This window comes from Echinops telfairi, unplaced genomic scaffold (assembly GCF_000313985.2).
Source record: "Echinops telfairi isolate 266 unplaced genomic scaffold, ASM31398v2 ScPeMD7_23;HRSCAF=83, whole genome shotgun sequence".
Lineage (NCBI taxonomy): Eukaryota > Metazoa > Chordata > Mammalia > Afrosoricida > Tenrecidae > Echinops > Echinops telfairi.
In genome coordinates this window covers 5,244,946-5,260,657 of record NW_022103920.1, presented here as the reverse complement: position 1 = coordinate 5,260,657, position 15,712 = coordinate 5,244,946, and the positions used below count along the sequence as shown (strand labels likewise).

The 15,712-nt window shown below is 51.9% G+C and overlaps 1 protein-coding gene across 1 annotated transcript in view; it reads left to right on the top strand.

Annotated features, from left to right (window-relative positions):
• LOC101652663 (maltase-glucoamylase, intestinal) overlaps positions 1-15,712 on the top strand; it is an 86,839-nt gene that overhangs the window by 58,292 nt on the left and 12,835 nt on the right. Inside the window, exons 23-34 of the mRNA XM_045288906.1 lie at positions 1,600-1,649; positions 2,406-2,573; positions 4,216-4,371; positions 5,037-5,237; positions 7,204-7,358; positions 8,655-8,823; positions 9,016-9,112; positions 9,947-10,059; positions 11,478-11,603; positions 13,938-14,066; positions 14,351-14,461; positions 14,639-14,701. Coding sequence (XP_045144841.1) covers positions 1,600-1,649; positions 2,406-2,573; positions 4,216-4,371; positions 5,037-5,237; positions 7,204-7,358; positions 8,655-8,823; positions 9,016-9,112; positions 9,947-10,059; positions 11,478-11,603; positions 13,938-14,066; positions 14,351-14,461; positions 14,639-14,701 — 1,538 coding nt within the window. The remainder of the gene's footprint in view (positions 1-1,599; positions 1,650-2,405; positions 2,574-4,215; positions 4,372-5,036; positions 5,238-7,203; positions 7,359-8,654; positions 8,824-9,015; positions 9,113-9,946; positions 10,060-11,477; positions 11,604-13,937; positions 14,067-14,350; positions 14,462-14,638; positions 14,702-15,712) is intronic.

The following is a 15,712-nucleotide window of genomic DNA, read 5'->3' as shown; positions in this document are numbered from 1 at the left end:
TCTCCAAATGTCGCAGGCTTTCAGCCTGCTGGGGCATTATCAAGACCAGAGAAGGACTCTCTGGCCATCCTGCCTCTGGGCCTGGTGAAAGGCAGCCTCCTGCCTCTGGGAACTTGCCCCTTCCTTTGGGATTGGGTGTGTGCACTCCCAGCTGCGAGACGGCATGCTTCCTTGTTCACATGGCAAACCTTGTTCCTTACAGTCGACGGAACCCTCTTGGCCTGATCATTGCCCTTGATGACAACCAAGAAGCCAAAGGGGAGCTTTTCTGGGATGACGGGGAGACCACAGGTGAGCACCTCTACCAACACCCAGGCGCCTTGGTCCCTGGTGCCTTCACACCTGCAATAGTGGCTCTGGTTTCTGATAGGGGCACCTCTGAACCCAAACCCAAACTCACTGCCATCGAGTGGACTCATAGCCACCCGATAGGACAGGGTGGAACTGCCTTTGTGGGTTCCTGCGATTGTCCCTCTTTACAGGAATAGAACGCTCCATCTTTCTCACAGATGGAGGAAAGACAGACCCTTAGAATAACCCTTAGGATTCCACCACCGTCAGCATTATACAGAGGGTGTCATTGTCTTGTCAATGGGCACTGAAAGCAACGCTGGCAGGGCCATCCTGCAGTTCAATGCATGCCTCTCTCTAGTACACTCAGATCGCTCCTGGCAGTGTGGTGGGGAGCTAGCCGCTGCTGTTGCTGATTGAGGGCGTGCTCATGCACACCGACCTCATGTACCGCGGGAGGAGACGTGGCCCCTTCCCCACTGCCTTCGTCCTCACTGCTGTGCTGGAGGTCCTGGTGCCAACCCACCGTGGGGGGAGGCTCCTCCATTCACTTTCACTGCCCCTCCCCTGGACTAGATCCTCTGCCCCACAGTGTGGGTCCACGTGTCTCAGTCTTCAAAGGCATACCCTGCTTTTCAGCACTTGCAAGTGGTCTTGTGCAGCAGATTGACCCAAGGCGCTGCAGTGTGCTCTCCTGATGGCTGTTTCCGTGAGCATGGGGAGTGGCTGCCAGCATGCTAGCACCCGTCTTCTCTCATCTCCGCTTCTCACTCCGACATATTCGTCCAGTGGGGCGGAGTTTGGTCCTCTGTACATCAAGTTGTAACCTGTCCGTCTGCAGGTTGCAATCCTGGATTTTCCCCAGCAAGCACTCCCAGTCCTCCCTTTCAGCCAACCAGGATCAGCCGTTGTTTCAGTCTGTCATTCCTAGGGTCAACACGAGTCGGAAAGACCCAACGGCTCCTGGCAGCAACCATAATCCTGTAACAGAAAGGATGCATCCAGCTATGCTTGCTACTGCCTGACCGCCCCACCCCTGCCCCACCCCCCATGAAACTAGCAAATCCTGCGACTCATTCTCTGGAAATGCGTAGCTTTGCTTGAGGCATGTTCCCAGGAAGCATTTGGAAGGGACCCTTTCCAAGGCTATGGCAGACAGTGCAGGAACAAGCAGTGGCTTGACCTTGGGCACGCTGACTGTCACCTCCTCATTCCCAAGATGTGGCTCTCGTTGGGAGGGGGAAGGAAAACTAATATCCCCCCCACCCCCCACAAGGGGCATCTAACTGGTCTTCCTCTTGCTTTCAGATACAGTGACTGGTAGCAAGTACCTCTTCTGTGAGTTCTCCGTTTCCCAGGTGAGGAGCCGCATTCTCTGATTCTACAGCGTGGGCATTCATCTGACTAGCTGTTCAAGTGGGCCGGCCAGTTAGAGGGTGGCTTCCTACGCATTCGCCTGTTTATTTATGGAAAACATGCTCTTGGGACCCAGCCCAAATAGCATACCATTCAGTAGTTCACCAAGACGCACTATACAGTCCTGACCACAATGGATGTTAGAACAGCTTCATCTGCAGTTTTTAGATGCAGGTGGCCCATACCAATTTAAGTCCCGATAATTGAACCACCTACTTGGCAAAATGAGGGCATGGTGTGGATAAATCAAAGTTAGTGCTGCTAAGTGCACTTTATAAACATGTCTCTCTCTGAGAGCGCGTGTGTAAGCATGTGTCCTGATGTAAGATATATCTATTGTGTAGGGGTTATAAAGTGTGAGTATGTTTGCATTCCTTGAGCACAGGAATATTTTAGCAGAGATAGTTAAGAAAGAGACATTTGGGTACATAGTTAGGTGAATAATTCTCAAGTCTACCTAGCTTGAGAATATGTAGGTGGGTATTTTGTCTGATATAGGTATTGGGGAGACTTGATGATCTGTAGTTGATTATTTGGCCAGTGGTAGGTATTGGGGAGACTTGATCTGAGGTTGATTGCTTGGTCTAGGGTAAGTGTTTTGTCCACCTGAAGATCCATAGCCGGGTATCTGGACTGTGATAGGTACTTGGGCCACTTGAGAAATTGACATGTAGCCCTTTTGCGTATTTGTCTTGCAGAACCAGTTGGCTGTGAAGATTGTGCAATCGAACTACAAAGACCCCAATAATTTAGCATTTAAGGAGATTAAAATCCTTGGGACCAAGGAACCTACCAACATTGTGGTGAAACAGAACAACATCCCAACTCAGGCTTCTCCTAAAGTCACCTATGACACTGTCCTCCAGGTAAAATCCTGGTTTGGGAGCTCTTCTGCCTGAAATTCTTGGTAGCCCCAAGGGTTCCTTCTCCCAACGTACACGGGCCCTGAAAGGACCAGAACCCCACTGTGGGGGGGAGTCTGAGGGGTGGGAAAGAAGCTTGGAGGAGGGACCACAGCTAGGATGAATGAGGAGGGGCGGAAGAAGCCCTATGGCTTAGTGGTTAACGCTGGGCTGTGAGACCCACAAGGTCACCCATTCAAACCACCAGTTGCTTTGAGTGAGAAAGACAGGCTTTGTGCTCCTGTAAAGAGTTACAGCCTTGGAAGCCCACATGAGCAGTCCTACCCTGTTCTCTAGGGTCACTGTGGGTGGGCATCAACTTGATGGCGGTCAGTGAGTGAGTGGGTGAGTGAAGGGTGAAGGGTGACAGCTGGGGAAACCCCAGGAGCAGTTCTAGTTCCACCCGGTCCTGTAGGGTCGCCATGAGTCGGCATTGCCTCGATGGCAGTGAGTTTTGAGTGAGAGGACTAGAGTAAGATCAAGTAGCCCTTACACCTTTCCCTCCATCGCAGCCCCTCAGACCTTTCTCCCTGACAAGAAATCGCTTTGATGCAGACAAGGGAGCGCAGTTACCAAGCAGGGAACAGAAGTGTAGACAAGGAGCTTCTCCAGGCTGCGGGTTGGTGCTAGAAAATTCAAAATGGGAGGTGGAAGGAAGCTCAGTACATGGAGAGTTTGACGTGAAGTTGTTGGTATTTCACTCCAATGAGATAGACTTCTGAGTCAATGTGTACATTGTAAAGAAATATTTCAAAAGAAGTTTATCGCCATAGCTCATGGCTACTGCTTTCACTGAGTCAGTGTCCTTGAGCCCATTCTGACTTGTGGAGACCCTGTAGGCCAGAGTGGATCATCCCCTGGGGACCCTTAGGCTGTCAGATTTACTGAAGCAGGCAACCATGTCCTCCCTCGGAGCAGCTGATGGGTTCGAACTGCTGACCTTTCGGTTGGTTAGAGGAGCCCAGGTACCAAAGACTGCCCTTGGGTGAAGCCAGGGTCACTGAAAGGGTGGACGTTCTGGTCCATCAAGGAGAAAAGCCTGGTTTTCTACTTTCCCAAAGATCAGTCATTGAGGACCCTTGGGAATCAAGTGGGCAGCAACTAGATCTTACCGGTAGTGCCTGAAGGAGACAGCCACACTGGAGTGAGTTCTCAAAGGGTTCGGTGAGAATTTTCTTGGGGAATCATGAAAGACTAATGCCTCACTTTAAACTCTTTACCACCACCCCCAACTCAAAGAATACTGAAAAGGAACATGGTTTTTGAGTCCCCCGAGGTTGTCAAAAATGCCACGCTGATGTCCTGCAAGTTAAAGAGCACAGGATCCGTTGGGGAAGCGTTAGAGAGATGGACACACCAAGATGAGGGGGTCTATCAGGGAGTAACAGCCTCACGTCTGGACATTTTTTGTCCAAGAAAGGCCTCTATGAAGTTGTTGTAATGATACTTTCCACCCGAATGATTGCTTTGCCTTTGTGGACTTCTTCTTTGGCACTTGGATTGTTGAGAGTCAGGCTGGTATCTAGTTCCGGTGTTACAAAAATCGACAGCTCTTGTCAGACCTTGGCTGGAGGATCAATGTCCTTGTCCCTCCCCATCCTGACAGGTCGCCACCATCACGGAGCTTTCCCTTGTTCTGGGGGAAGCATACACCGTGGAGTGGAATGTGGATCGTATAAATGACTCAGAGAAAATCAACTGCTACCCGGATGAGCACGGTGTTTCTGCAGAGAACTGTGTGGCGCGTGGCTGCGTCTGGGAGGTAAGCCCGAAAAGGTCGCTCCAAGGAGGCCACCTTAGAAATAGAATGTGGAGGGGGGCATGGAGCTCCTCAGGTGACCCTCTTGGACATCAAGTTCATCTGTGGTGTTCATGAGCCTCACACAGGCAGCCTTGGACCTCAACTGCTATAGACCTCTAGCAGGCAAGGACCCTCCAGGGACCCTGAGCTTTAGCTGGACATGAAGAATGGGTGGGGGAACAGGAGTGGGGTGGTTTTGCCAAGAGTTGTCCAAGGAAACCAGGAATGCCAGTGTCTTATGTTGAGAGCAGGACGCGGCTTCCTGGTCCCATAAAGATGTGCAGACCCCACGGCCCTATCTCAGGTCCGACATGGGTTTGGTTGGGGTTTATGTCATCATCCTGCCAGAGACAGAAGAGACCATCTGTTTCCTTAAAGATTTGTAGCCTGGAAACCCTAGGGGACAGTCCTACTCTGTCCTCCAGGGTCACTATGAGTTGGAATTCACTCCATGGCCTGGGGAAGGCCCTGGGTTTGGGCTTGCCTTTAGTTAGGCCATGACTAGTTGGTCTATAAGCCAGTGAGGGTGGGTAGGTGGGTTGACATCCTCTGCTTCCCATTGAATTGCCTCCCTCCTGGTGATCCTTTTGCACCACACTCAGCTGTGACTTGGCCTTCTGACCTAGGAGTCTACCACGACCGGAGTCCCCTTCTGCTATTTTGTCAACGAGCTGTACTCTGTTGGTAACATTCAGTACAGTGCTCTCGGGGTCACCGCCGACATCTCCTTGAAGGATGCTCACCATGCCAACGCCTTCCCTTCCACCCCCGTGGCCTCCCTCCGCCTGGCTGTCACCTACCACAAGAATGACATGCTGCAGTTTAAGGTCAGCTCAGTAGGTGTGGTTGCTGTCATTGTTAGCTACTGCCAACTTGGTTCTGACCCCTAGCCACCCCGTGCTCGGCACCTGGTCCTGCCCCGCCCTCACGGCTTTCCTGTCTTCGTGCCCTCTGTTGCTGACACTGCGTCTATCCATCTCATCAGGGGTCTTCTGTTTCTGCAGCTCCTCCCCTTTCCCAAGCGAGGTGTCCTTTTCCAGGGACTGATCTCTACAGACAACACGTCCACAGTACATGCGACAAAGTTATCCTTGCTTCTTCTTTTTTTAATTTTTATTTTATTTTATTTTATTTATTTATTTATTTTTATCCTTGCTTCTAAAGGGCGCTCGGACTGTCCTTCTTCCAAGACAGACCCGTCTGTTCTTTGGGCGGCTCATGGCACGTTCAATATTTTTCCAGCAGCACCATCATTCAACTGCACCACCTCATCCTTGGTCTTTCATATTCAGTGTTCAACTTTCACGCATGTATGACGCCATTGAAAATGCCATGGTTGGGCTCAGTTATACCTTAGTGCAGCGGTTCTCAACCTTCCCAATGCCACGAGTCTATCATACAGTTCCTCATGTGGTGGTGACCCCCAACCATCAAATTACTTTTGTTGCTACTTCATCACTGTAAGTTTGCTACTGTTATGAATGGTCATGTAAATATTTGATATGTAGGATGTATTTTCATTGTTACAAATTGAACATAATGAAACATAATTGAAGCACAGGATTAATCACAAAACAATAGGTAATTATATATTGTGAAATATTTATGTGTTTTCCAATGGTCTTAGGCGACCCCTGTGAAAGGTCATTCAACCCCCAAAGGGATCATGACCCACAGGTTGAGAGCCACTGTTGTAGTGTGTATAGCAAACCACAACAAGGGTCCACCAAGCACTAATAGTGGGTCCACCAAGTACCAGCCATAGATGTACTAAGTGCCCATGGAGGGGTAACAAATAGTGGCAGTGGGTCCACCAAGTACTGACCAGGCCACTTGCAACTCCATTTGCACTTTGTTGGGAGCCAAGCTTGCTGCTGTTCTGTGGGTTGCAGAGTGGACTCTAACCTAGGGGCCCTCTGGAGCCCCCCAAGCTTTACAGAAGCAGTGGCAGGTCTCTCCCCTCAAGCACCTGATAGATTTGGAGGACCCAACTCTGGGTTTGCAGCTGACTGCATCATCACTTCCCCCAGGAGGGCTCAGGCCAGAGGAGCATGGCAGTTATGTAAGGGAAGCTCGTCCCAGGCTGCTGTCACCCACGGGGGCTGAGCGCTCTTCGACCTTGTCTGGTGTAGGCCTGGTGCTTTTGCTATCTGTGCTCAACAGAGCAGGCACCTGGTGTATTCCTGGGCTTGAAGCGAGCCAACCTGTTTGGGTGTCCAGTCTTCGCCCTCCGGGACACACCTGTGTCCCTCTGCCGATGGTTCCATACCTCTTCCACAGTATCTGCCTCTGGTGTTCGTGCTTTCTCCACCTGGCATGAGTCCACCCCCTTACTTTGCACATTAAAGGTTCATCCGGCCTCTTCTCCAGGACAGTGCCCAGGCCCCCAGCTCACTGCCTGCCTTCCATGTGCTCTGTGTCAGCACCCATCATGGGCTAGGCAACCCCGTAGAGCTACCTGTGTGGGTTTCCAAGATTGTAAATCATTACAGGAGGAGCAGGTGGTATTTTTCTCCAGAGGAGTGACTGGTGGTTTTGAACTGCCAACCTTGCAGTTAGCATCCCAACGTGAAGCCCACCATGGCAACAGGGCTCTGTCCACTAGCAAACTCTGATGAGACTCATCTGACTTGGCCCTTTGCAGACCAACACGTGGACACAATTAAGCCCGTGGGTGCTGAATGCCAATGGGCGTCCAGTGTGCTTACCTCTGATGACCTCAAAGCCACCACATTCTGCTCAGGGTGTGGGATGCAAAAGGCTGGTTCTAACCTCTCCTTTCCCCGGTCCTAGATTTATGATCCCAACAACAGACGTTATGAAGTCCCAGTGCCTCTCAACATACCTGCCGCGCCGTCCAGCACCCCTAGCGACCGGCTGTATGACGTCCGCATTAAGGAGAACCCCTTTGGGATCGAAATCACCCGGAAGAGTACCGGCAACATCATGTGAGTGGCTCCTGTCCTTTTGGGAATAGATGCTTCCCCGGAGGTGCCCCGGCTCGAGCCAGGCCCCTACCTGTTTCCACACACATCCACTCTGCCTCTGCTTTCTTCGGGGCTGTTCTTGTGGGGACCCCTGAGCACCCTGGGAACCGTGGCGGAGGCCTGTGCATGGGCCTCCCCTTCATCGGCCACATTCTCCAGGCACCGCAGTTGCAGACAGAAGAGGATGAAGCCTCTCTTCTCCTGACGAGAGATGACAATAAATAACACAAGCCAGGAAGTGTTGAAAGTGATGGCCGCCAAGTAGGACAAAGAGCAGGGCACTGGGGGCTTTGGAGGGAGGCGACGGCGTATGACACGGAGCCCCAGGATGCAGTGGGTTAAGCAGTGGGCTGCAAACAGAAAGGTCAGCAGTTCGAATGCACCAGCCAGTCTGGGAGAGAAAGAGGATGTGCCTCTTCGTCCATACAGAGGTTCAGTCCTGGAAGCCCTGTGGGGCAGTGCGACTCCCGCAGGATGACCCTAAGTCAGATTGACTGCCGGGCAGTGGCTTGGGGACGACTTCCGATGCTGTGGCCAGTGATGTTCACTCCAAGGAGGGGACTTTGGAAATAGGACCTGGGTGATGGAAGGAGCTCCCCATGTGGAAATGGGGGGATGGGACGGTGGGGGGGGGGAGAAGAATACTCAGATGGTGGAGCAGGTGAGAGTCCACGGCACTGGGGAACTGGAGGTGGGTGGAGCTGGACCGCCAGTGATGGGGTGGTGTTGGGGGATGAAGCTGGGTGTTAGGCCGGTTCCAGGCCAGAGGTGGCCTCGAAGGCTCCATGGGACGTGGGATGGCGAAACTCCTGGAGGACTGCAAACAGAGGAAGGAGAGGATGTCGTGTCCTTGCCGTTGAGCCCTTTCTGCAGCGTCGACCGCGCTCCATAGCATCCTCATAGCTGTGAGCGCCCAGGGGCGGCTCCCTAGCTGTTACTGCCGAGACCTCTCTGCATGGGTATGAACTCTTAGCCTGTTGGCTAGGTGTCCACATAGTGCTGACCCTGGATGCTGTGGGGACGGAGAGAGGAGGTGAGGGCTGGCACGGAGGGTTTCTGTGGAGGAGAAAACTGGAAGGACGTGGTGATAGGAACAGAGAGTCAAAGGAGAGCTGGCCTGGCATCCTTAGCAAGGGGCATTGATGCGGTTTTCATCAGAGGGAGCAGGTTCTGGCGAGGGTGAATCAAGAGCGTTGCCATCCTTGACAGGGAGCTCTCTGACTGATGTCTTCCTCCAATCTACCCCTTGTGTTGCAGTTGGGACTCTCAGCTCCTCGGCTTCACCTTCAACGACATGTTCATCCGCATCTCCACCCGCCTGCCCTCCCCATACCTGTATGGCTTTGGGGAGAATGAGCACCGGTTCTTTTTGAGAGAGCTCAACTGGCACACGTGGGGCATGTTCTCCCGGGACCAGCCTCCGGGGGTAAGGACTCCCTGCTCGGCTCACTGTGAGTGGCCACAGTCTGCCTTTAGAAAGGCGGCCCGGTTCCCACGCTCCATTGTTTCTCCTGGATTTCATGGGTGGCCCGGAGAGGGCGGGGCTTATCTTAGCGGTGGCTTTCTGTTGAGTTAGTCTACTGACCTCCCACCCCTTCTCCTCCTGTGGCTCCTCTAGTACAAGATGAACTCCTACAGTGTGCACCCCTACTACATGGCGCTGGAGGCGGACGACAGTGCCCACGGGGTGCTCCTGCTCAACAGCAATGCCATGGGTGAGATTGGGCGCCTGCCTGGCTCTTCTGTCCGTGGGTAATGTTGGACGTGGTGGCCGAGTTGTCTAGCCAGTCAAGTAAATTTAAAGTTATTATCAGATGGATAGTGAGGTTGTTTTGTGTGTGCGTGTACTGCTGTTTGTTTTGTTTTTATTTTCTCTGTCCTTTCTGGTTAGTTGAGTTCTGCCATAGGTCGTAAAATGAATGAACCCCATTCTCGTTTGACAAACATCAGTTACGGAGGAATAATGCTGCCCAGCAAGGCTCACGCATTCTCCCTGGAGGTCAGCCCACGGGAGCTGTCTGCATCGTCTGCAGTAGTGCAGCAATAGCCCTGCGCACTCGCCGTGGGGTGGAGTGTGGGGAAAAGGTGTCTGGAATACAGAAAAGCCTTAAATCCAGGAGTGTGAGAAACGGTGCCTGGAACAGCGGGTGACATCAAAGGAGGTCTACACCTGAGTTTTGAGAATTGTATTCATGTCATTGGGGGTTGAGTTAGTTAAAAAGTGTGCCTGGGAGCTCTCAGGACTTAGGGTGTATCTTCTTGTGAGTCTTAAATGAAACGTTACAATAAGACCTAAGAGTAGAGTGGAGCAATCAGCCCTGCAATGAGGTGATACAGCGCCCGGAAGGAGGAAGAAAGAAAGGCAGAGTGGGAGCCCCTGTAGAGTTTCACTTACCGCCAGCAACTCTGTCAGGGGCGATGCACACTGCCCCCTCTCAGTTCTCTACTGTGGAGGGCCCAGGGAGACAAGAGCGAGAAGGTGCAAAGTCCAGGGGCAGTACCCCATCTTGGAGGCCTCCAGCGTGGTGGGTGTTCTCCTCTGTTTGCAGATGTGACGTTCCAGCCCTTGCCTGCCTTGACATACCGTACCATAGGAGGAATTCTGGACTTCTATGTGGTCCTGGGACCCACTCCAGAACTTGTCACTCAGCAGTACACAGAGGTGGGTGAGGACATGATTGGCACCAAGTATTTATCCAGCACATCTTAGGCACGTTTATTTTATAGCTCTTACACGGTAACTAAGCGTGTTGACTTTTCTGGCTATTCTATCAGATAGACGATAGAATAATGGGCAATGAATACATTCGAACACCATTAGGTTTGTAGCCTCTCTAAACATTGCAGAATAATTGACGTAGTGGTGGTGATGGCGTTGATGATGGTGGTAGTGGCGATTATGATAACAATGGTGTTGGGTTGGTGGTAGTCGTGGTGGTAGTGTTAGTGGTGGTGGAAGTGGAGGTAGAAGCAGTAGGCGTGATGGTAATTGTGGTGGTAGTGAAGTAGTGGTCATGATGGTGGTGTTAATAATGGTGCTGTAATGATGGTGTTGGTAATGGTGTTAGTAGTAGTGATAATGTTAGTGGTCATGGAGGTGGAGGTGCAAGTGGTAGCAATTGGAGTGGAGGTGGTGGAGGAAGTGGTAGTGGTTTTAGTAATGGTGGTAGTGGCGATGGTAGTGGTAATAATGGTGGTGGTGGTGGTATGGTGATGGTGGTGGTGGTGATGGTGGTGGTGGTGCCGGTGGTGGTAGTGGTGATGGTGGTGGTAATAATGGTGGTGGTGGTATGGTGATGGTGGTGGTGGTGATGGTGGTGGTGGTGCCGGTGGTGGTAGTGGTGATGGTGGTGGTAATAATGGTGGTGGTGGGTGGTAATAAGTATGGTGGTGGTAGTTGTGGTAGAGTTGGTGGTGGAGACGGTGGTGGGAATAGTAGTGATGGTGGTGGTGGTGAAGATGGTTGTGATGGTGGTGAACATGTTCACGGGGAAGACTGTGGCGGAGATGGAGATGAAGATGATGCTAGTGATATGGGTGGCAGTGGAGTGCTGCTGCTGAAGATGATGGTGATGGTGTGAATCCCCACGAGGTGAGAAAGGGGAGGTGGTGACTGTCATGGGAGCACCAGGCTCTTATACAATACCTACTGCATGCCAGGTACTGTACACCCTTTGACTCATTCAGCCCTCACAAAAAGCTATGAGGAAGGTCACAATTAATTGCCCCAATTTACAGCTAAAGAAACTGAGGCACAAAGAACTTGTTTATGTTTTGTTCACAGCCACACAGACAGCTCGGATAGGAGACTGTATGTTCACTAACCAGGCTTTTTGCCCCCAGTGCCTCTGCTGTCGATCAGGAAGCTCGGCTGTCATTGAGACGGGAGTAGGGTCCAGGATTTTGAGAGGGAGACTGAGAGAGAGTGTTTCTGGGGCTTCCCAGTGGCTGGGCACCCCCTGGGTTTCTCTTTCACCTTGAATTTGTGGTTGCCTTGCTCAGGGCACTGGGACCCCTTCTGCATACCTCATGGACATCTTCGGTCTTTCTTGAGTACTGACCTTTCTGTCTGCTCTCTAGCTGATCGGCCGGCCTGTGATGGTGCCTTACTGGTCCTTGGGATTTCAGCTCTGCCGCTATGGATACGCGAATGACTCAGAGATTGCCAGCCTCTACGACGCAATGGTGGCCGCCCAGATCCCCTACGTAAGTTCCCGTCCGTGGGCTGCCTGCCTGAGCTGTCATCTCGTGACTAATCATCCCTGTGTCTGGCTTCATTCATTTGGCTGGGTGTGTGCATCTCTCGGGTTTGGGTTGGTGGAGTTCTACGCAGTTACAAAGGATCCTGGTGGCGCAGTGGTTAAGTACTCAGTGCCTAACCCAAAAGGTTGCAGGTGGGAACCCACTGGCCGCTCAGTGGGGGGAAGACGTGGTCATGTGTGCTCATCAGGATCACAGCCTAGGAAGCCCTTGGGGGCGGTTCTACTCTGTCCCACGGCGTCACTGGGGTCAACATCAACACCATGGCCACCTGTTTGGGCATAAAGCTACCAAGTGTTTTCTCATGTGAAATCCCATGGAGCCCTGTGACACCGTGGGGTCGTTGTGCCCCCAGTGGATAGGGAGAGGAGCCCCGAGTCACCGGGATTTCCTGGAGGAGGAGTAGTATGACCTCCATCTCTCCGGGGCTCTTGCTGCCAGTTCCCTTCTTTCTCTCTCCTTCTCTTTCTCTTACGTGACGTCACAGCAATCAGACACATGCTCCGTCTACGAGGAACAACGAGCCCCCAACGAGTACTTTTTGTTTAATTAAAAAACAATCACATGTAGTCACACCAACCTAAGTGTCAACCTAAACCAAACATGAACACTTCTCAACCCAGCTCACCACTATCTCTGCAGCCATCGTGGGACTGGCTTCCAAAGGGAAACACCCAGAAGCAGCCCCTCTCTTCCTTGGAGAACAAGGGGGCTCCCAAGAGCGGGACACTGATCCCACAAGCCAGGCTCGTATTCAAGTTCACTCCATTGACTTTCCTATTGTGCATCAACACTGAGATGGATGGCGGGTTGCACCTGCAGAGTCTCATGCCCACAGTTAAGCGTGGTGTCGTGGATTACACGTTGGACCGATCACCGCAAGGTCTGTAGTTCGAAACTGCCAGCTGTCGTGTGGGAGAAGGATGAGGTTTTCAACTCCTGCACAGAGTTAGGTCTTGGAATCTGCAGGGCAGGTCTTCCCCGTCTTACAGGGTCGCCATGAGTTGGAATCAAGTTAATGGCAGCGAGTCTGTTTTCTCTTTTTTTCACTAACCAAAAGGTTGTTGGTTTGAACCAACCCAGTGGAAGAGAGTGACGATCTGTTTCTGAAAGGTCACAGTCCAGGCTGTCCGGCCATGGAGCCCCCTTCTCCTCTGACTCACGAGGGAGCTCAGGGTCCGAGCTCACTCACAGGTGGCGAGGGGGTGGTGTCTGACACCAGTCAACACTGGATTTCCTAAAAAACCTACGCGTTTCTGCCGCCGGTCAAGTGTTCACGGTTCCACTGCCCTGGTTGTCTTCGTCCCAGGTGGTTGACACAACACTCTCTCCGATCGTGTGCCACTGGGGGCCAAGACCAACCTCTGGGGAGGGAGGGGGAAGGGTAACAGCCTACAGCCTATGTCCGTACATTCAAAAACCTGTGTTCACCAAGCACTTCAATTTCTCCTCACAACACCCCTACCAAGGGGACATTCTCATCCCTCCCTGCTTTCTTTCTTTTTAAAAACATCATTTTATTGGGGGCTTGTAAAACTCATCACATTCCAACCATCCATCCATGTGTCAAGCACATTTGTACATTTGTTGCCATCATCATTCTCAAACATTTTCTTTCTACTTGAGCCCTTAGTATCAGCTTCTCATTTTTCCCCACCTTCCCTCCTTCATGAACCCTTGATAATTTATAAATAACTATTATTTGTTCATGTCTTACACTGTCTGATAGCTCCCTTCACTCACTTTTCTGTTGTGCTTCTCCCTGGGAGGGGGTTATATGTAGATCATTGTGATCGGTTCCCCCTTTCTCCCCCAACCTTCCCCTTCCCCTCCTGGTTTCGCTACTCTCATTATTGGTCTTGAGGGGTTTATCTGTCCTGGATTTCCTGTGTATCCAGCTCTATTCTGTACCAGTGTACATCCTGGTCTAGCTGGATTTGTAAGGTAGAATTGGGATCATGAGAGTGGGGTGGGGGGCGGTGGGGGAGGAAGCATTCAAGAACTAGAGGAAAGTTGTATGTTTCATCGGTGCTAACCTGCATCGTGACTGGCTCATCTCCTTCCTGCTTTCTGCTGATCTAGTTTTTACTATTTTACAACCACAAGTTCCCAAGGGAGGCGAATTCCCGGGACCTGAGAGCTAACAAATGACAGAGCGGGGACTTTCAGGAGTTAAGAGGCAACCGTGTGGGATTCTCCTCAGGTGGCGGTGGGTTGCTGCTGCAGGGAGCCATGGCTCCTGGGACCGCAGCCCCCCACCCGCGCCCTGTGTTCTCCCAGGATGTGCAGTACTCCGACATCGACTACATGGAGCGCCAGCTGGACTTCACCCTCAGCCCCAAGTTTGCTGGCTTTCCTGCTCTGATCACACGCATGAAGCAGGCGGGGATGCGGGTCATCCTTATTCTGGTGAGCCCTCTGCAAGTGTGTGGGTCCCCGTGAAGGGACGGGTGGGTCATCTCCTCCTGGTCAGCCCTCCTCGTGTGTGTGATGTCCGTTTGAGGAGACAGCTTCCTCATTGGCTTTGTCCTGGTGCAAGTGGGGAGGCAGTGGTTGAATGAGACAAATGCGTCGCTCGGCACCTGCCAACATCCCGCCGTGCAGCTGGGAGCTGGGGCCCTCTCTCTGGAGGCCTGGTGTCTGGGACCTCACACTGCTCAGGGTTTCCTCACCTGACCTCTGGCTCATCTCAGGACCCAGCCATTTCTGGCAACGAGACCCAAGACTACCTTGCGTTCACAAGGGGCGTGGCAGAGAACGTGTTCATCAAGGAACCCAACGGTGGCAACATTGTCTGGGGAAAGGTACGACTCATGGGCACCCACTGCCCCAGTGTGGTAGCACTGGGGTTCACCCACAGGGTGATCTCTGGGGTTTAGAGTTTCTTGGGAAATACTTGGTAATTGATAGCCGCTGTCCTCGCATAGACATCACCCCATGCTCTGAGCGTGAGCACTGCCCTTTCCTGTTTCTCCTTACAGGTCTGGCCCGATCTCCCAGGGGTTGTGATCAACAGCTCTCTGGACTGGGACACCCAAGTGGAGGTAAAAGCCTTGGGGGTGTCGGGTGCTGCTGAGGCTGCTGGAAGGCTTGTGGTATCAATGCAGAGAGCCCGCCCCGGGTGTCCTTTCATAGGCAATCCAGCTGCAGGCAACCAGCATCTGACTCCTGATTGGGAGGCAGGTCCTATTGCCTCATTCCTTTCAACCCAAAGGTCCACCATCCAGCCCTTTATGGGCTGTCATTTCTGCCACACTCTACTAACCAAGATGGTCTTCTTGGACTGGTTCCTCTTGATAACACCCCCAAAGGACACGAGACAGGGTCTCGCCGTTCTCGTTGCTAATTCTACTGACGTACTCTTGCCCTCCCTCCATGGTTTACTCCCACATCCCCAGGGGTGGCTCAATAATTTCTAGGGGTTCAATATCCTCCTCTTCTGGATTATCAGCCCATATGTTCCCGTCCCATGTTTCAGGGTCCCAACTTTTCCCCATCAATGCCCTCACTTTAGTATCAGGCACTGCTCTAGATCTGTAATTCAGCTGCCGTTGTAATTCAGCCACTTGCGTGTTGAGACTCTGGACCTGGTCCTCAGCAATGTCAGCTTTATTACTAGAGAGAAGGCGCTCCTTTGTAGCTGCCACAGGTGGAAGCTTTTAAGTCCATTATTTGGCACTTGAGGTGCACTTCTGAGGTTCTGAGACCATCCCCCTCCTTAATCACACTGTCCATTGTAAGACGGACCAGCCAACCAACCTCCCTATACTTGTCATCCTGACAAAACTGCTGGAAAATATCAAACATACGATCACTCAGAGCCTCTCCTTTAACCAGCATTTCACCTATCGGTGGTGATACTGTAGATATTAGCGTTGCTACTTCACATCATGGATTAGTAAGAGTGGCAGACTTATCCATGCCTTTAGGTGTAGAAGTAGCATTATCAGTGCTGTTAAGGCTAATCAAGCTGGAGAACCAATTTAAGAAGCCTGGATTTATGATTTTATTTCTCTAGAACCATTCCTGGTACCAATTATTTTAGACAGGGTTCT